Genomic DNA, 22,092 nt, shown 5'->3' with positions numbered 1-22,092 from the left:
GGCTCCTAATCCGTGATCTCAAAAAAAAAATCTTGATAATGAGGAACTGATAATCTTCCTATCATGCAAAATAATAAAGATCTAGAATTTCCATTTAAAAGTTTACTGCCAAAACAATTCAATCCATATGATCTGCTCATCTCAAGTGGTTTGCCAAAACCTTGCAGTTTCCTGAAAAATGTTAAATGCTACTAAATGCACATCTATGAACTTCAGATACCACAAGTGTAAAACAGCTAGCAAAACTGGTATGATCCTGTCACTGTTTATGTACCACATAAATGTCGTACTGTCTGAACTACTTGTAAGGCTCCAGAGGCAACACGGACCTTGAATATCTTGATCCATAGAATTACCACAAAAATCTCCTTAGCTGTAATATATTCAGCTTATTCTACCTATGTGGAACAATTATTTTTGCTTCAAAAACTCCTTATATAACCACTAGAACCAAACAGCATTCAATACTGCCAATTTCTACACAGTCACGGCAGAAAGATCTGGAGTATGCCATCAGCTAAGAAGATGGGGTATCCTAAGGTGACTAGCAGCTATGATTATAGTCCACTCAGCAGCACTATCTATATGCTACTGTCTGAAAAAGTCAGTCAATTTCTGCCCCTTGGATCAGGACAGTAGCTGCAGCAAAAGCGTCTATAGTTTCACTAAAGATTTTAAGCAGGAGGATGAAGCCAGTATATGCCACTTTCTACTATAAAACTGTTTTGTAAGCATCCTGATTTTACAAACAACTTATGAATTAAAGTTGTACAAAACACCACTGCAAGCAGTGCTCTGTGTATTAAATGCAAAATGACTGACCTTCAAAGCTAAAAATGTACTAACTATATAGATGCTTATTTACTGATAATTATACAATGACTGGCCATTAACATTCAAAAACAAGCACGCTAATTGGTCAGCCTAACCAAAGTGCTCGATGTAAATCAAGAATATACCAACAGTAAAAGTCAGGTCGTTATCATTGAGCAGCTGGACTTTCTTATCAGCATATACAACTTCCAGTCATAACTCTCACCTGTACATATTTTCATACAATGCCCAGATTTTTGCTTCAGATTATGTTTCTCATAAAAGTGTGTGTTTTTTTTTGGGCAAATCATTAAAGGTTAAAGTTAGAAAATAATGACAGGCACTTGAGTTTTAGACTTCAAGTGGCATTCGAAAGACCTGCGTGAATGGGCGTGCCTTTGTTGAAGGTTGGGCGTCGGGCTGGCACCTCGGCATCGTAAAAATCAACTGCCAATCATAAGTGGACCGGAGTTCCGCTGTGGTGACCCCTAACCGGGAAAAGCCAAAAGAAAAACAACAACTCTTCAGGAAATTAATGCTAATGTAAAACATGTTATTCTATCAATTTTCTTAATTTGTAACAGCAATACATAAAAACTGTTCCTACTTTCATCAGACCTTTATGTCCCCATTATTTATGTCTTTTGTCTAAATTTCTTGCTCAAGAGGTTGAGACGTTTTCTTCCAGACAACAAACAAAATTGTAGATCTGGAAGGTGTTCGTACTCTACTAAGACAGCCACAATGTTCTGCAATCAAAAAAATCAGGTACATTAAAAGAAAAGAAAAGAAAAATGTACCTTAATCTTCCTGTATGCAGAACATTGCGACTGACACAGTAGCTTACGGACACCTTATGTACTGTGTAAGCATGGGAACATAAGTCCCATACGCATGAGCAGTACATCAAGCATCCCCAGGACATAAAATTAAAGTAGAAGAACACCATGGCAACTTTATACAATTTTTTTCTTAAATATTATCATTGTATTATAGCAATAACATATGGATGGGTGTGCGTAATGTTGGATTTACCCACTGTTGGCTTTGTTTGGTCATTCAGGCTTTGCTCAAATGAGCAAACCATGCCAACCATGAGTAAATTCAGCATTACCCACACCCAGCCATGGGTTATTGCTATTATACCTTATGGTTACCCCCATCACACATAATTTTGTAAAATATCATTTTAGAAAATATTTGTTAGAAAGTGAACTTGCTTACCTTGCTGTCAACTATTCTATCCAACCATTTGTTAAAAGAGCTCACTTACCTTACCATCAACTATTCTATCCAACCATTTAAACTGGCTAATGATGAGGCGAGGCATGTTGATACCATCTTCATTGACACTAAAATTAACAAATACAAAAATTTAAAAGGCAAACTTGCACACTAATACTAACTAGCATTAGCATTCTGCCTTCCTAAATCAAATATGTTTTCAAAACTTGCTATAAATGTATGGAATAGAAAATAAAAGATGAACAAAATGGCCAGCTTTAGTAAATTGACAATTTGTGTTAAAATACTCCTAACCCACCTCATAATCACACATATAGTATGCAATATTAAACTGTTACCTTAGTCAACTAAATGTGCATGCCTTCATTGAAGGTTGGGCATCGAGCTGGCACCTCGGCGTTTTGTAAAAAATCTACTGCCAATAATTAGCGGAACGGAGTTCCGCTGTGGCGACCCCTTACCGGGAAAAGCCAAAAGACAAACAACAACAACCTTAGTCAGCTACTTGCAGTATACAATCAGATTCAGTAAAGATTTATGGCTGCCGCACTTGTGAATTAAGAAATTATACTGCAAATTGAGCAATGGTTGGTTCTTTCACAGTACATAAAGCTATACTTATATAAAAAAAGCTGCCATTATGGCAGGACTTCCATTTCTACAAGATAGAATTTGAAGTTATAGTACTTAAGTCTGGAATGCAAACTCTAATGAAACACACTAGGAAACAATGCAACAAAATACAAATGTAGATTATAGAACACTGATTGGCATTACAAAATATGTTTGGAAACAGTGGAATATCTCTGTATTTAATGCTAATTTACTGCCTAGAATGTACTGAACAAGTGATGAGAGGGACCAGCTGTTACAGAGTAAGCTTAATGTAAACATTAAATAAAAACACAGTAAACCTATACAAATTGATTTCTCTCTTTACAGCAGTGTGAACACTGTCAGCCTAGCTAGATAGAATTTTGTAGATAATTTTGTCATTTGTAAATATTAATATAAGCCACAGGCTTGTTCTCCTAAATGTAAGAAAATTGTGTTAAAATGTTGAACACCAAAAATGCAACAACAGTGCACTCTGCTGGAAGAAAGCTAAGTCAAGCATTGTATGACTGATTTCAAACTCAGAGCCATGATGTCTGGGCCAGCAGATACTTTCCATTGTTTTGAGACCAGAGTTAATTGCTAGATTTTACATCTATAATGTCTTTTAATTGCAGTGGTTTCCTGACCAGGTGCAAGATCAAAAATATGTTAAACTTTGAGTTTCTGTTAGCCTGGGAACCAGAGAAGAACGATGTAATCTAAAATGAGTCAGCAGTGATGTATTATCAATTTAAAAGACTGTTTCAGAGAGAGAGAGAGAGAGAGAGAGAGAGAGAGAGCATTTTGGATTTTGTCTAAAGCTGACAACAACTCACCAGTACCTCTGCTTTTGCTCTATATACAAGTTTATTTAGAACTGTGATTGGTCTTGGGAAAAGACAGAAAATAGTAAGTTTAGTCTAGCTGCTTTCTATATTTATGTCAGAACTATTCTACAATATTATTTTAAGCATTTTCCTATGATGTCTGAACTTTAGCACTGTGTAGTAAGTATTGTCTTGTGTTATTATTTATTATTAAATATTTTAAACCTTTCAACTGTGACTGTTTTTTTGTGGAGATAATTTAAGCTCTAGAGTACATTGCATGTGTATAGTGATACTATACAAAGCCACTCCAATAGTCTTACTGCTCAGTCACAATTACTATTTGGATATCAGTAATAATATTGCAAAGTATAATTGGAAACCCTTTGGTAAGGGCCTTATTGGTAGCTGATATTAGTGGTTGGTGGCAGCTCGTACTACCTTACAGACTGGCAGGAAGGGGCATAGCTGGAGAACTCATGCCAGCCTTCACCAGGAGTGTCTGTGTGTATGTATAGAACTCATATCTTAGAGTGTGTGTGTGTGTGTGTGTGTGTGTGTGTGTGTGTGTGCGCGCGCGCACGTGTGTGTGTGTGTGTGTGTGTGTGTGTGTGTGTGTGTGTGTGTGTCAGCTACTTAGGCTGGGAAATGAAGCACTGGTTGGACAGAGGGTGCTGGAGGTTTTAGCTTGACCACTAGGCTGAGATCTGGACCCTATAGCCATACCAGTGGGGAGTGTTATTGGGGATCTGGACAGAAAGGGAAAAAACAGCCACTGACTGTGATCTGTGTGTGCTCAAGGGAAATTATACTTTACTGCGTGTATACTTGTTATCCTTCCCAATGAGGACGCCCCCTCACTGGTGTCAGTGGTAAGGACTGAGGCTCCTTGATTACTGGACCAGGGCACGGGCGCCACAACCAGTAATAAAAAGTACAGTTTTGTACCTACCATAAATGTAGATGTTCGAAGATCCACATTGCTGCAGTCCTTACACTTGGGTAGTCCGCTGTCCTCGGTCGGCCCGAATATCAAAGTATTAGGCTGACGTCGGTCAAGGCGCTTAAGACTGACATCAGAACGTCAGTGTACAAATGCGCATGACCGACGTCATATCCTCAGTCTTTTCTTGCCCCAGATGTCAGAAGACCCTAAAAAGAAAGGTCAAAACCAAAAGACAGCAAAAAACAACCAACCACCCTTGCACTAATCATATGTACAATATATACAATATCCACAATATTCACAACCCAAACCACACAACCGCCTCTAACTACAGAGGGGAAGGAGGGAGGGTAAATTGGACTGCAGCAATGTGGATCTTGAACATCTACATTTATGGTAGGTACAAAACTGTACTATGTTCTTCATCTCACATTGCTGCAGTCCTTACACTTGGGTAGAATCCCAAAGCAGAGGTAAGGGAGGATGGCAAAACTATAAAGCATTAGGAGCTGCCAAAATGCCCTGTAAAATTGCAGTGGCAAAACCAGCCCTAGATTTAGAGTAAAGTGGAAGGTGGTAATGTTTAGAGAAAGTATGCACTGAACTCCAAGTAGCTGCCTCCAAAATATCTTTAGTTGCCACCCCCCTTAAAAAAGCTGTAGAAGTGGCAGTAGCCCTAGTGGAATGAGGCCTAATCCCAGCAGGAATCACCTTACCATGATGGGAATAACAGAAAGCAATACAAAACCCAATCCACTTAGAAATAGTTTGTTTTGACACAGGCTTGCCCTGAGAACCCAAAGCAAATGAAACAAATAACTGCTGAGACTGCCTAAACCCTTTAGTTCTGCTCAAATAGTATCGCAACTGCCTGTGTAAATCCAAAGTGTGCAAAATCTTTTCCCCTTTATTTTGGGGGTTTGCATAAAAAGTAGGCAAATGAATAGTTTGGTTTAAAGCCACACTAGAAACCACTTTAGGCATAAAGGAAGGATTAGTACGCAAAGATACCCTGTCCTTATGGAAAATCAAGAAAGGCTCAACCGCCATAAGGGCCTGTAATTCAGAAACCCTTCTCGCAGAGGTAATGGCCAACAAAAAAGCAGTCTTCCATGACAAATATTTCAACTCGGCAGTAGCTGCAGGCTCAAAAGGTTGTAGAGTGAGTTTCTCCAACACAAAATTGAGATCCCAAGCAGGAGTAGGAGCTCTACGTGGGGGTCTTATATTCTTTGCCCCTCTAAGGAATTGCTTAAACAAAGGATGAGAAAACAATGGTGGGTCACAGTCATAGTGAGCAGAAATTGCTGCAGCATGAACCTTAATAGAAGAGAAGGACAAACCCTTGTCCAGTAACTCAGTAAGATATTGAAGAGCCACACTTAAATTAGGCTTAGAAACATCAAATTCCTTTGCTGTACTCCAAAATAAAAATCTCTTCCATTTATCTGCGTACACTTTCCTTGTACTACATTCAAAACTTGCTGTGGAAGCTGAGACCCTCCAGGGTTTAAAACAGAATATGCCAGGCTGTTAGATGTAGAGAGTGAAGTTTGACATTGAGTAAATGACTGTTCTCCTGAGACAGCAGGTGTGGAATCGAAGGCAAAGGCCATGGAGGCTCCCGTACCAGACTTCTCAGTAATGGGTACCAGTGCTGTCGAGGCCAATCTGGAGCTATTAAAATCATCTTTGGCTTGTCCTGTCTGACCTTCAGGAGTACCTTTGGGAGGAGAGGCAGAGGTGGAAAGGCATACACATGAAGATTGCTCCACTTGAATGAAAGAGCATCCACTTTCCAAGCTGTGGGATGAAACCTTTTGTGCAAAACTTTGGCAGCTGGTAGTTTAGTGGAGAAGCGAACAGATCTATGTCTGGAGTTCCCCATAACACTGTCAGTTTCTGAAATACATGAGGATCCAATTTCCACTCGTGGGGATCCATAATTTGTCTGCTCAACACATCTGCTAAGGAGTTCTGTGCTCCCGGCAGAAACCTTGCCTGAAGATTCAGCTGTAAACTGAGAGCAGTCTCCCACAAAATCATTGCTTGTCTGCATAGAGGATAAGAATCGTTCCCCTTGCTTGTTGATGTACCACATGACAGTTGTGTTGTCTGTTAGAACCAACACCTGCCCTGGAAGAAGTAAATCCTTGAAAGCTATTAATGCTAATTGGACTGCTAACATCTCCTTCAAGTTGATATGTAGATGTTGAAGTCTGGCAGGCCACATGTCTTGTATCCACTTTCCATTTAGATGAGCTCCCCAAGCTTTGTCTGAGGCATCTGTCGTTAGAATCTGACTCGCCTCTGGTCGGGTCACAGAGAGTCCCTTGTTTAGGTGACATTCCTGAGCCCACCACAAAAACTCCTTTTGAATGCAAGGTATTATTTGAATGACAGTGTCCATATCTTGGCAGTGCTGTGTCCATACATTTTTGAGATACCATTGTAGCTTCCTCATATGCAGTTTGGCATTGGGAAGCACCAGAATACAAGATGCCATGAACCCCAAGGCTTGAAGGACTGTCCTTGCAGTCAGCCTGGACTGATGAGACAACTGATGGAAGTAAAGAGAAAGATTCTTTTGTTTGTCCGGGGTCAAAAAGGCCATCTGGGACGCTGTATTCTGTCTCACACCCAGAAAGCACATGTCCTGAGAGGGTACTAGACTGGACTTTATTTCGTTCACAGAATACCCCAGGCATCTTAGCACTGCTATCACATACTGTAAATGATGAAGAAGTTCGTCCTTTTCTTGGGCCAGAATCAGGCAATCGTCCAAATAAGGAAAGATCTGTATTCCTCTTAGCCTGAAGAAAGCTATCACTGGAGCCAGAACTTTCGTGAACACTCTGGGCGCAGTAGATAAGCCAAAGGGCAATGCAGAGAACTGATAATGAAAAGTCCCAGCCCGAAAACGCAGATACTTCCTGCAACTGAGCCTGATAGGAACATGAAGGTAAGCCTCCTTGAGATCCAGCGTCACCATCCAGTGATCTTTGCCCAGCAGAGGCAAAAGCTGTTGTAACGTCAACATTTTGAACTTGGGAATGTCCAGATATGTGTTGAGGATAGCTAAATCCAAAATTGGTCTCCACGTGTTCCCCTTCTTTGGTACTAGGAACAGGCGAGAATAAAATCCTAGGCCCACTTCTGGTAGAGGGACCGGTTGTATGGCCCCTATTTGAAGTAGCAGAGAAATTTGTTTGTGAGCCTCTAGTCTTTGCTGAGGAGGAACGTCTGGCATGCCTTTGAAAGGAGGCAAGGTATGGAAATAAAACTTGTAACCTTGGTGTATGATATCCAATACCCATCTGTCTTGAGTAATCAAACTCCAATTTTCCTTGAAGAGTGCCAACCTTCCTCCCAAAGGTGCTGCCAGGCGAGAAGGATCTGGCAGCTGAAAGGGTAGGTCATTGGGCCTGTTTACGAAAGGATTGGCCCCTGCCCTCACCCGAAGACTGTGCAGGTGAACTCCCCGTTCTAGGTCTGAAGGAACTCTGAGCCCTGCCCCTACCACGTCTAGATCTACCCCTAGACTGAGAATCATAAGAAGGATACGTCCACCCCTTAGCAGGCCAATTCCTACTAAACTTCGGAGGCTGAACTTGCAAAAAATCTTTAACAGCCTGCATAGACTTAGCCTTGTCCTCCATTTTCTTCAAGACTGACTCCACAGGTGAACCAAACAACACATCAGACTGTAAAGGAGCATCCAAAATCCTTGTCTTAACATGGTCAGATAAATTCTGATCCCTCAGCCAGGCGTGCCTGCGAAGAACTGAACCAGTGGCAGCCACCCTAGACGAGGCCTGTACAGCATCAAAACCACATTGTAAAGAATGCTTACCCACCTGTTCCGAGACATGCACCAAATCTTGTAATTCTTTACACTCAATGCCTTCCGCCAGAGCATCTACCTTAGACTTCAATTGAGAAAGAAGATAGTTTTGATATTTCAACATGTGAAACTGGCAATTCAAAGCCCTCATAGCTAAGGTGGAAGAAGTATAGACTTTCTTTCCCCATCTATCCAAAGCTCTGGCCTCTTTATCTGGAGGAACCGGATTTTTACAACAGAGGCCTTGACACCCTTAGGTCCCTGACTAACAGTTTCTGGGTCCGCCCTAGGACTCTTATAAAGATATTTATGAGCCTCAGGCACCCTGTAATACCTATCCGGTTTAACAGGAGCAGGAGGCAAAGAATCAGGATTAAGTGAAGCCTCTGCAAACACATCCTCCACAACATCCAGAACAGGTGGTATAGCCAAAGGCCTATGCTGGGGTAAAAGCAAAAATTCCCTAAGCCTTTTCCTGGAATCAGAGAAGTCCTGACCTTCCCACTTAAAATGTTCCCTCATGGAATGAAGAGTCTCTGAAAAGAAAAATCCTCTGGAGGAGAAGCAGAAGGAGTCGAATCATCTGCATCAGAATCAGAATAAGGAGAGTACTCCTGCAAGTCTTCAGCCAAGACTCTGAAACATCCAAGCCTGCTCAAAACTCCCCAACTCTGGTTCCACCCTAGGCCTCTTATCAGGAGGGGGCAAAGAACCTCTAATCAAAGTAATTAAATCTTCTGCCATTTCAAGCATGTGCTTCTTGGGCACAGATCCTGAAGAACTAGGAGTGACACCAACAGAAGCTAAACCTGGCCTGCCTCTGGGAGAAGCCTTGGAAACAGAAGGAGAGGGCCTAACCACCCTAGGAAGGGAGGGAGTACAGTAACCTGAGAAGCCCCTTCAGCCTGACCTGCCTCCTGAGAGGCCACATCCTGCAATATCAAAGTCTCCCCCTGGGACTCCAGAGAAGTCTCCGGCGGAACCACCGGTTCCACTGACGCCTCTAAAGAACCGGCGTCCGGTACGGACGACTCTTCTTGCCTGGGTTTAGCTGCTTTGTCTTTGCGCTTCTTGAGAAGCGGCGCCGGAGCATCCGGCGGCATATTATAATTGCACCGCTTCAAGACCAACCTGGCACAATCTAACCTTCGCAATAGTGCGCTTATTGAACCTAGCACAAAAGCGACACCCAACAACGTCGTGCTCAGGCCCCAAACAAGGAATACACAAAGTATGATAATCTCTATGCGGTATCTGCTTCCCACAAGAAATACAGTTATTCACTTTTTCTGACATCCGGTAAACCATTGAGGCAAGAAAAAACTAAAATATTCCCAACGGGTACTTAGCCAACTTTGACTCGGTCTGAAACTCCGAATTCGAAAAATTTCAGAACGCCGAACGGCACTTGCAACGCTGCTTCTGCATCGGACCATGCGGCAAAAAAGACTGAGGATATGACGTCGGTCATGCGCATTTGTACACTGACGTTCTGATGTCAGTCTTAAGCGCCTTGACCGACGTCAGCCTAATACTTTGATATTCGGGCCGACCGAGGACAGCGGACTACCCAAGTGTAAGGACTGCAGCAATGTGAGATGAAGAACATCTACTTGTTATTAAAACATTAACAATAATGCTACGTGTAGCCTTGCTCAATGGTGCAGGGGAGGTATTCCAAACTGTGTCCCAGGGGTCTGGGGTTCCATTAGCAGTTAAAGTTCATCAGGAGCCAAGCAAGGGGGGTGAGATGGTGTGGTCTATTCACCTCTCCTTGGGAGAGTGAGGGATTAAGCTAACTTGGGCCACAATGGGTGGTGCTACCTTCCTGGTGAAGACCAGGAAGATACCCACTTGTGCCACAGAAGGGAAAGGTGGGAATGCCCCTGGCAGAAGTGAGGGGGTATTCTGTGTTTCCATTTCACAATCTCATTTCATGCCCCTCCCCTATGCCACCCGAGGTGCATGCAACAAGAATGGGGAAACTAAAGAAGAAAACCTCAGACCAGCCATGCCAGCTACTAGAATGATAGCCCCAACTAGGTGACCCTCTTCCCAGTGATGAGGAATGAATGGGCTGCCTGGACAGACTAAGCTTTAGACAGTAGGGACAAAGACTAGGGGAAAAAAATACTGGGAGTAACAAGCTAAACTGTGCAGAGGGTAAATCAAAGCATGTAGTTCTTCATGTTACTTTACCTCTCTCCGAGGTACAGTGTTAGAATTAATTAGCAGGGGTGTGGGGAATAACCCATGTGACCAGAAGCATGGAAGTTTCATTGTATTATAGTGAATTTCAATATTACCTGTAATACCCTGTTATTCTTGGATGGGTGTCTGCAGTTATAAGGCTCTCACTTACAGAATTACAGGCCTCACATCATCTATCATACAACTGTAAATTCAAACATGGAAAAATGCCTCTTTAAAATCTTTACTGCAACAATTGCATCAAAGAGTTTGAGTTATCATATGATTTACTTATACTATTTATACTTGTTTTATCCTTTAGTAACTTTTTGTGCCTGAAGAAGCTGTTTTAGTGAAACTGTAAAGTTGCTGCTAATAAATATGTGCTTTGAGCTTTTGTGCTAAAGTGGCTCCAGTGGATTTATTTGTTTCTTTCGCTTGCTGGAATACAACATTAATTATGCTTCTCTACATTCCATATATACCATCTAATGGAATAACATACTCATATCAAGAAAGTAACAATTTTTATTTTGGTGTTAAAAGAGTGATCATTGAAGAATTAACAAAGCATCAAAGACCCTATTAGATGATCTTAAATAGAAACTTTTTACATTCTCATTCTGCTGACAAAATGTTTTTGCAAAGTTTCTCACACAATGCCAGGGACTGAGAACGGAGTCTACATACAACTAACTAGAGTTGGGCTTCTTAGAAATTTTAGCAACTACTCTGGAATAAGTTTCTAGGTGCCACAGCAAGTTTTATTCTGTAGCTTTTCGTATGATAAGCAAGTGACCCTAGAAACACTTTACTGTTGCAAGAGGTGTTATAATCTAAGCAAGGTTCTGACTGGAGAAGGATCAATAAAACTGAAAAAATCTACTGTACTGAATACTAGTGCTTAAAGAGCGAACTCCAGCTTACTACTTAATCACCAAAATTGGGGTCCAGTCCATATGCACCTGCATGGCACAGATGTAATAAACCTACACTGCGCTAGAATCATCATAAAATGAGTTCAATTCAATTGCATTGGCTTAAAATGTTTTTTTTTTCCCTTAATGGAGGGCCAATTCTCCCCACCCCCAAATGATGCTTCCTGAACTATTATAATTAATTCTAAAGCTGCAAAACCTTGGAGTAATTTACAAAACTTGGTGATATTTCCTTTTAGATAACACTGATTCATAGCTGCTACAGCAGTGGGTGGAGTCAATTGAGTGACAGGCTGAATCAAATTAGTGCAGTTTTGAGTGGCAGCGGTACACGCTGTTAACCCTATAAAGAACTGACATTGCATTTTGTTACAGACAGTGGAACCCCTAAAAGGAGCTTTTTCAGTGCTAATGATTTGAAGAAAGAAAAAAAAAGGAAATGCCCAAATTTAAACACAAAAAAGGTGGGATCAATCAGAGCCAGCCACCAAAATAGCGCACTTTTCATTTTTATTAAAGAAGCTGCGCATCCAATGATAAATAAACCAATACCACAGTGGATAGTCATTCTGCAAAAAGCAGCTTGGAACAGAAAAAATAAATAAATAAAATAATGCATGATATAACATCATAATGACAATCTCAAATCAAAACATCCACAAATAAAATAACCAGAGTTTGTCTGGGGCAAATGGCACCCAGACTAATAACACAAATTTTTATCTAACAATCATTGTTTATCAAAAGTATTGAGATCTGGGCAAAAATGGTAGGTTGTGGCTATGCCATTCCAAGGATTCAGCATAAAACCTGTCAATGCTCTAGTGTTAAAGCTTTGTAGAAGGATGCATCAAAATGTGCAATAAGATGGATGGATTTTTCTTTTCTGAAGTACAGCACTGGATTTCTCTAATTACAAATGCTTTCAGCAGTTTACCTGGGCCTTTGAGGTTGCGGTCAATTCATGTTGTGCCAGTCTCGAGATGTTGTATAGCATCAGTACTTTAACACCCACACTTGTTATCGCTGATTGGTGGGAGTATTACATAATGCTTTTCTAGGTGACTCCCAATACCAAAGACTTACAAACAATTAATGAAACCACACCAGCCTTAGCGTCAGCACTCATTAAATTTTCTGAAGCAAATTCAGTTACATTTTATTTAATCTCTTGTACTTTCTAATCACACATTTTTAGTAGAATATTACTGATGTGATGAATGTTATGCCATTCTACAGTTATGAAGGTTGTTGTTATGTTACTATCTTGGTCTTCTTTTACTTAAACGTTATAACTGCTGCAAAAAAAAAAGAGTGAGATTAGAACCAGTAACTATAAATTGAAATAAATAAAATTGCATATTCAGAAGTTACTTTCTATGTCTTTCAATTAGTTTGCTTTTCTATATAATAAATGTGTGTTTCTTTAAGTAGGCATAAACATGACTGCACACTATTTTACAGAATGGGGTTCATAGGTTGGTACTAGGCTATCGGCCCTAGGGCCTATACAAGCCTAGCCATAACAATTCCCTGGATATTTCTTCCCACAATATAACAATATAATACAACATACTGTGATCCTCCCGACAATAGGTGAGGTCTAAACTAAAATATCACCTAAAATTTTTCAATCAAAGCCGATTCAGTTAAACAGGCACATCAGATCATCGATTCGGAACATTGTTATAATCAATGAGATGCAACTGTAGTGCTGTACAAGGCCTTTCTAATTTGTAAAAAAAAAAAAAAATAAGGCATTAAAGCTGTGTGTGTAGAGTTAGGTGCTAAGCTGATCAGATACATTAGTAATGAGAATGGCTGGAATGACTGCACAATGGACAAGCCATAAGTTACTCAACAGGTTCTACATGAACACAGCGCAGCTGATACATGCCAGTGCATGCAAAGCTCTGCCTACTGGTGCTGTCATACATTCAACAAATGAAGCAAGTAGGGTCAGGGATGGTAGTGTTGTAGGAGGGTGTCTTCTACAATGGGGGAGCTTGGGCTAAGAGCATGTTGTATTTAACTAAACAATATAAAAGCCTTGGAGGGAATTACATAAGTTATACGGGGATATAATGGGTGTATACTGGCGAAGGGCGTTAGGGATTTTTACCAAGCTGAAGGTCAGTAAGCTTAGATGCAGGTATAATATCTTTAATAACTCCAGAATTAGATATCACAGTCTGGGTTAGCTGGAGGCTGGCATCCTTTTAATACAATGTGGGGTTATACACCAAGGGTCTACAAAATGAGGCAGGACTTAGACATGTTACTGTTACCTTGTAAATAAAGGCAGTCTCAGCCAGAACCACCTATTAACTTTACCATTATTTAATAACAAATCTAAAGCCTAAACTATACCAAGATGGAGAAATATTTTTCCTGGGGTAAAACGTTCTAGCTCAGCTCAAGGGCTACCTCAATGTAACTAAGTTGCTGAAGCAAGCCACAGAAGGAGCCAACTTTAACCAAGTATAACACTGAGTTAAACTGCTCAAGAAATTCTTTAGTATTAGAATTAGATGCATAGAAACAAAGAATTAGAGAGATGGAAGCCAAGTAACATTACTTGAACAAAATGGATGGAAGCAACTGCCTGAGGAATTTCCAGGTGCCAAGCAGTCCTAATGCCTGCTACACACAACCTGAAAGTTACTGAAGATGGACCACTTCTTACCAGATATCTTTTTCCTTTAGAAAGTCTTTCTAGATTTCAAATAAAATGCTCCAGCTCATTTCAAATAAACTACTTCCAAACATTTGACTTGTGGAACCCTTCTGTTTTGCACACATTTTTTTAATTACACAAACTGAAAAGAAAATATGGTGCCATAGCTCTTGCATTCTGTATTTGATACAACTTCATTTAACAAAGTTTCTGTTAAAATTGTGCTATTCGTATTGTGCAACCCTACTGTAATATTCAAATAAACAGCAATTATGACATTATATTTTGGCTATAAACAGTGTTAATGCATGCAGGTAAGCCAGGTTTCACAGTACAGTATGCAGGCAATACAGATGGAAGAACAAGAAGGATGTTTCATGCTCACCAAATGATTTATAAAAATCAGTGTATACCAAGATTATATATTCCCCATTCCGAAGGAGGGTTGGGCCTCCTTGAAATTGATTACATGTACAAATCTGCAATTGTGGCACTCCACACATCCGCTGACCTCACAAGACCCAAACGTAATAAAAGTTTTAGAACACGCTTTCGGTAAAGACTGTGCTTCACCTTCATCAGAATACAAAATACAAAGTATCAAATGTAAAATACTACGCTTTTAAGTTGTTACCAAAAGGCAATTAAGAACGTCACTTCCCTTCTACTAGAAGGCATGAAAAACCTGGCGTTCATTAACCTGTAATTTAAGCATTTCATTTAAAGAACTTTGTGCAAGAATATATTTAAAAGTGTATTTAAAAATAATAAAAAATCTCCTTTTCAAGCTTGTAAATAAAATAGAATGTGTATATTAAACACATCTATCATACCACACTCGACTAAAACATGTCCTTAAATATTAACTCGTAACTACATCCAGCAGCCGAGATATTTAATGCCAGTATGAATGGAAAACATTATCAATAACTTACAAAATCAATTATTAAACCTAAAAAATTTTTTTATTTCTTTATTTATTTACTTAGTTTGCTTAATTATTTAGGATAGTATTTAAAATTTTTATTCATAAATGTCACATGTTTTCCCCCTTGTGGGGGAACTTTTGCAAATGCAATTATGGCCCATTGGGAAAACACTCTTCTTTTTAAACACCCAATGTTTAAGGAACATGTCTCCTGGTACACTAGGTACCAGGATGATATGTTTTTGATTTGGAGGGGACCAAAAGGGTTGGTCCCTTCCTTTATTACAAGCATCACTGAACTAACTGACTTTTTGCAATTTACGTTCAATCTAGATGATAATAGCATTAATTTCCTAGATATCTTACTTATTAAAGACAGATTAAATTCGAGATATATTAGCAAGAGTTACAGAAAACCCACATACTCCCAACGCCTTTTTGCATTTTAGCAGCTGCCACCCATTCCATCAGAAAAAAGAAGTTAAGGGCCAAATGGTCCGGGCAGCTAGGATGATCACTACATTAGTAGATTTTGATCATGAATGTGAGAATTTGGAAAACATGTTTATAAACAGAGCTTATCCCTTTAAATTAGTTGCTAACATTAGGGACGAAGTTAGGGTTTAAAGACTCTCAGGCCACTTCACACCCCTATTAAATGAAATTTCTATTAATATCAATCTAACAGATGGGCAACAGGTAGAACCTTTTTCTGGCATGCATGAGCCTTATAAGAGCAGCTTTTTGTGTACATTTTCCAGTGATCATAAATTTATTAGAGGCATTATGAACAAAAATTGGAGAATTATTTCTGAAGACCCAGAATTGCACAATAAGTTAGGTCCACAACTTAAAATCACATATAGAAGAAATTATAATCTGAAGATGCTTTTAGAAAAAAAGCAGGAATTACATCCTATTTCATCTAAAGGCATGTATAAATGTGGTGCTTGCCCACAATGCTCCTCGATTTTAGTAACAAAAGAGGTAGTTATCAATGGTATGACATGCAAGATAAATAAAATATATAATTGTAAAAGTAAAGGAATTGTTTATGCAGCATTATGTGAGCAATGTAATGCCTTTTATATAGGCAAAACTGAGAGAAAAATCAAGCAAAGAATTTACGAGCACAAGTACGCTATTAGTAAGAAGGATACTAATAATGCCCTAGCAAAACATATACTTGAGCATTCTAATCACAACTTTAAGTTTGTTATCTTACATCAGAGAACACATGACCCAAGAGGTGGGCCATGGCAGTTAACCCTCGAGATAGATGAGTTAATGTGGCAAATTAGAACTACTGCAAGCGCCTATCCTGGATTAAATGATTACATATCAATTAAATGTATTCTTAAATTGCTAGCTCTTAAGAGGCTATAAGAAATATGTACATTATATTATTATATTATTATAATATTTTAATATAAAATCAATATTACAGTATTCTATATTTTATTAATTTTAGGTTTTTAGTATTGGGTACTACATACGCACACATACAAAAAATACTAGATTTAATTTTTATATCCCTCTTTTATATAAATTTGAGAAATTTATAGCTAATTTATGTGCAAAAGTTTAATAATTTATATTTATTAATTTTTTATTATTGAAACACATTAGGATTTACATAATGTATTTCATAAGAAATTATATATTTATAACATTTAAAATGATCAAATTATTGAAATATTTGAAACATGTGACATTTATGAATAAACATTTTAAATACTATCCTAAATAATTAAGCAAATTAAATAAATAAATAAAGAAATAAAATTTTTTTTTAGGTTTAATAATTGATTTTGTAAGTTATTGATAATGTTTTCCATTCATACTGGCATTAAATATCTCGGCTGCTGGATGTAGTTACGAGTTAATATTTAAGGACATGTTTTAGTCGAGTGTGGTATGATAGGTGTGTTTAATATACACATTCTATTTTATTTACAAGCTTGAAAAGGAGATTTTTTATTATTTTTAAATACACTTTTAAATATATTCTTGCACAAAGTTCTTTAAATGAAATGCTTAAATTACAGGTTAATGAACGCCAGGTTTTTCATGCCTTCTAGTAGAAGGGAAGTGACGTTCTTAATTGCCTTTTGGTAACAACTTAAAAGCGTAGTATTTTACATTTGATACTTTGTATTTTGTATTCTGATGAAGGTGAAGCACAGTCTTTACCGAAAGCGTCTTCTACACATTTTTGTTTTAACGCTAAATAAACCTGGTAACTATTGCTCTTATTGGTTTAGTTTGCGTTTTTTGTTTTATCTGGTTTGTTTAAATTTTGTGAGTTGCGTAATAAAAGTTTTGAAACATGAGGAGAATAAAGCTAAGATGACTTCTCTGTTTAATCGAGAAGAAACATATCGGCATCAAGCAAGAACGGAAATCAAACCAGATGTAGATAAAAATCAGGCAGCAACTGAATGAGCCAAAAAAAACAAAAGAAAGAATATAAAGTGAAGGATCAGATGAGAAGGTAAGAAATTTGGAAAATGCATAAATACAGTTGCAAGTATAGAAAACTTCTGGAAGAACCTTATATTGTTCAGGAACGAACGCAGGAATGGTTAAGGAGAGGCAAATTCAAACCAAGGGATGAAAGGTTAATATTGGCAGCCCAAGACAGTGGGCTACGTATACAGTAGTTTACAAAGTCCACTGAACGTGTGGGAAAAACAGACAAATGTAGGTTTTGTAAAATCAAATTGGAAACAGTCGCACACCTCGTTACTGGTTATGATATATTAATGGCAGAAGGACTGTATACTGAAAGGCCTAATAATGTGGCAAGACTGTTGCACTGGGGACTGTGGAAACATTATGGTACTGAAGTGGTTGAAAAAAATGAGCCCCAAAGCATCATAGAAAATGATTAAGTTTATATCACATGGGATCACCTGTTAGCAACAGTTCAGAAGATAGATGCTAGAAAACCTGATATAGTGGTCCATGAAAAGAAAACAAAAGTAGCATTTATCATTGAAATCACCACACCCAGTGACTACAGTGTGTTGCATAGAGAGAGACACAAAGTCATAAAATATCAGGATCTGCAGGCAGAAACGAGAGCAATGTGGAAGAAAGATACCCAGACAGTTCCAATAGTAGTAGGAGCAATGTGTTTTATAAAAAGAATCTACAATCATATTTAGATATGTTACCAATCCATGTAACCCCATACAGATTGCAGGAGGAGTCATTACTGGGCATACTGTAGGTGCTACGAAGAGCATTTTTGGCTGACATCAAAGACTGAAACAATACTAATTTCATGAACTTTAATCATATTTTGGTTTAGGAATGGGGTCCATTCCAGTCATGGTATTAGAAACTCAAAAGATTTGGATAAATTAAGAAGATGGAAAACTTGGATGCTATGCAGCATGCTTGTAAATGCCTGCCAAAGTTCTGCAACAAGCATTTTTTTCACTCTCTTTTTCCATGGCTCTTGCATTCCTGAGGTGAAAATCAAGTGAACCTGGAGTGGGGCAGACTTGTATACATATGATCAGGTTTTCCATCTTAGCAGTATCTGTTCCCTTTTCCAGCATCCAAGGGGTGGTATGGTTTGGGATTAATAATGCACACAGCTGCTTGAGTCAGCATATAATAAAACAGCCCAACACCTCAGCATGACCACCAGTCTCTACCTGTGATTCTACCACTGAAAGTATAAGAAGATGTATGTGTGTAACCCCACCTAAATCATAGCCCCCCCCCCCCCCCCCAGGGAGGTGAGCAGTGTCTGCCCAGTCATTCCAATGTCATCCCATCTAGCTCCTCCAATGCTGGGGTTACCTGTTGCCTGGATCATAGTTACAGCTCCATCCCTCAAATGTCACATTGTGAGATGCATTTTTTTTTAATTATCAAACCAGCTTTCGTTTTACAAAAAAAAAAAAATGTCAAACAATTCTAAGCTACAAAAATGATGCCTTACCTTTCATACATGAATTCAGGCAACTTTTCAAATAACGTGTTCAGAACAGCTGGCTGTCAAAAAATAAAGTAAATAAATATTAGCACATCGAACACCTGAAGTTTTTTATAATAATATGATAAAACAGAAAAAGGAAACATTTTTTACCTGTAAAGTGTCAATTCCAAGCAGCAGCTTAAAGAGACTTTCCCGATAAGAATTAAGATGATTACTAAATGGTACAAAAAAAAAATTAAACAAAGACTACAACTTTAAAAACAAAAGAAATGAAGGCCACTGCTAAAAGAAAACGTATTTATTGATATAGTAAGCGCTTTCATTCACCAACAGTAAATGAATTTCATCAAGCAACTATTGCAACATCATCCCCCCTCTAAATAGTCATCTTTAGTCATATGACAAACATATCACGTGACATTCACAAATTAATAAATCAATTAATTCCTATCATCCCTCCTCTTTCTTTAACAAGTAACAACAAAGAAACAAACAGTAAAACGTGCATATACATTTTAAAACTTCATTAAAACATACCATATTGCCCTTGTTAATCATTCTTTACATTTTACAACGAATACAGTCTAATACATAAATGGTTTACATGCTTATACAACCCCTCATCTCATCTTAAAAGACTCCTCAATTTCAATAAACACGCAATACAACACTGGTCATTCAGGCCTGGATAATAGTATGCATTTAATTCAACTTGCCACCATAATTCTTGTTTTTCTAGTTTTAAGCTCAATGGGCCAAACCTCAGTCCGAGTCTCACTTGTTCAATCATTCTGAACTTAAATGTGTGACCCGGGTTTACTTGGGACATGTTTGGCTAATGCACTTGTTTCTTTCCCCTTATTAATACTATAAACATGCTCATAAATCTGTTCCCTCAACTTACGTTCAGTCTTGCCCACATAAAAACCTTCGCATGCTTGACATTTCGCTAACTACACCACTGCTTTTAAATTACAATGGTTTTTATTCTGAATAACAAAGTTGCATTTTTTAGCACTAAGGGTTATGCACACACATCATCTCTGTTACCTATAAACTGAGGTATCCTAGATGAGCATAGTCAACATTATAGCGAAGTAGATTTTAGTGTCCAGTGATGGAGGATGGATTTGGGGTAAAATGGTCTAGGAAATGTCATCATACTGCAGCTAGCAGGTAAGCAGTGGAGAGCTGCTTTAGGCATGTGTTATGTGGGCTCTACTCCTATCGTCTTAGCCACAACCCATTGTCTTTATATAGGCAATTGTGTATGTGAGGGGAAATGGGGTGTCGCTAGTGCAAGATCTCATCTCTGTAGTGAAACATGCCCCATTCCCACACAGAGACAGGTGCATCTGGTGATTGTTTATTTCCCGCTCTTCCAGTCTCCATTGGGCAACTGCAGAATCCCAGAATATTAACACCTCATTTTCCTGTCAGATAAGCAGCCTCTGGTTCCATCATTCTTCTCCTTCCCAGAACTGGCTCCTCCTCTGCCTGAGCCAACAGTCAAACCCAGGTAAGCTGGTCATAACAGAGGCTTTGTTCCTTTACACCATAGTGCCCACAGAAGTTCTATGTTATACTTCTCAAAGTATTTTTTTTTTTTTTTACTAATAAAAATAATTTTCAGTTACATATCCAATTTCTGACGCACATTCCTAATCTATGATCAGATCTGCTTTTGCATATGAATTGCTTCTCATAAACATCACACTGACTCACCTGTATAACTAGATAAATAATGCATCTTATTCAGAATTATTTTATCTTAAAGGTTTAAAAATACAATACCTATAAAACCATGCTGCCCCTTACATACCAGTGCTGAGTAACTCACCCATTTCACTGCTAGCAATGCCAAATATCCATTTTTTCTTATCTGTTGTTTTAGCACATCTTCCTCCCACTTTTGATAACTCCATTCCTAGGCTGTTCATCCTTCTAGCTTCTATTATCTATGCATTTACATCTGAAAAATGTATTATGGTGTTTCAGTTTAGTTATCTGTCTTACTGTATTCAGAATTAGATACACGTTTAAACACCAAATGTAAGTGTTGTGATGTCAGTGGCTCAACAGGTAGCACACTCACCTTTGACACTAGAAGATCAGAAAGCTGTTAGTTCTATTTCCACAACAGCAGAAGGGATTCATTTTCAAATTACTGACACTGCAGTGTAGCATTAGGAGGGTGACGCAATCCTGAGGGTGCTGTCCTTCGAATGAGACATAGCATTAGGAGGGTGACACACTCCTGAGTGTGCTGTCCTTAGAATGAGACAAACTGAGGTCCCATCTGCTTGAATTAGTGGTATTCCAACCCACTGAAGAGAGTAGGGGTGGCTTCCTAATACCCTGGCCAAATTCCTCCTAGTAATATAAATACCACCTTGAGTCTCCCTGTGAAGAGAGGCCACTAGCCTAATGGGACTAACCCAGTCAAATGATAACCAAATAAATAAAAGGATGATAATAGTAAACCTTTCTTTCAAATCTGGATTCCCATTCTAACTGCAACACACTGTAATTTGGTATAGTTAATTCTCTCACTCTCTTGCTGTACAATCCAGATTGTTGCTACAGAAATGCATGCTAAAAGGGCAACGGGGGGGGGGGGGGGGCAAAATGAATATTGCCTGCTTGTCACACACCCTCCAGAATTCTCTGTTTATGGTGCAGTGTATATACAGTGGAAGATGAAACATTTTCTGTGTCTTTACAATGTAGATGTCCACTTGGTATATCCTGTTCACAGCTGTAAATAAATACAATTAGCATTCAGCTCAAGCTAGTTTTGAATCCTCCCCCACTTCATATTTCTGCACTGTGCATCCACACCTACCTGAAATACTTAGCTATGCACAGTGCGTTTGCTATGGTAATTGCACACTTTCAAGTCCAAGTTCAGTGACAGACATTTTGTCAAAATGGAGATTCTTCACCTGTAGTTGCAAGGCCTCAAAACAATTTTATACTAAATAAGTGGATGCAAGACAGGGCTCCTAACATGTGGGGTGCGGAGGGGGCTTGCCCAACACTTTACCCAGGGCCTCCTTTTTAAAGATTTTAATCCTTACTTTCAACTAAGTGGTGCATCTCTTAAATTGGACTCTGTGTCTACTGCCTCTC

The 22,092-nt window shown here is 38.8% G+C and overlaps 1 protein-coding gene across 3 annotated transcripts in view; it reads right to left on the bottom strand.

Annotated features, from left to right (window-relative positions):
- The window catches only part of FANCD2 (FA complementation group D2), a 1,694,389-nt gene that overhangs the window by 1,482,288 nt on the left and 190,009 nt on the right, over positions 1–22,092 (bottom strand). For all 3 annotated transcript variants that reach the window (XM_044077594.1, XM_044077597.1, XM_044077595.1), the window contains exons 6-8: positions 19,111–19,174; positions 18,964–19,016; positions 2,087–2,165 (exon numbers count right to left, since the gene is read on the bottom strand). In XM_044077594.1, coding sequence (XP_043933529.1) covers positions 2,087–2,165; positions 18,964–19,016; positions 19,111–19,174 — 196 coding nt within the window. The remainder of the gene's footprint in view (positions 1–2,086; positions 2,166–18,963; positions 19,017–19,110; positions 19,175–22,092) is intronic.

This window comes from Protopterus annectens, chromosome 7.part0 (assembly GCF_019279795.1).
Source record: "Protopterus annectens isolate FY-2018-M chromosome 7.part0, PAN1.0, whole genome shotgun sequence".
Taxonomy (NCBI): Eukaryota; Metazoa; Chordata; order Ceratodontiformes; family Protopteridae; genus Protopterus; species Protopterus annectens.
This window is presented reverse-complemented; position numbering and strand designations above follow the sequence as displayed.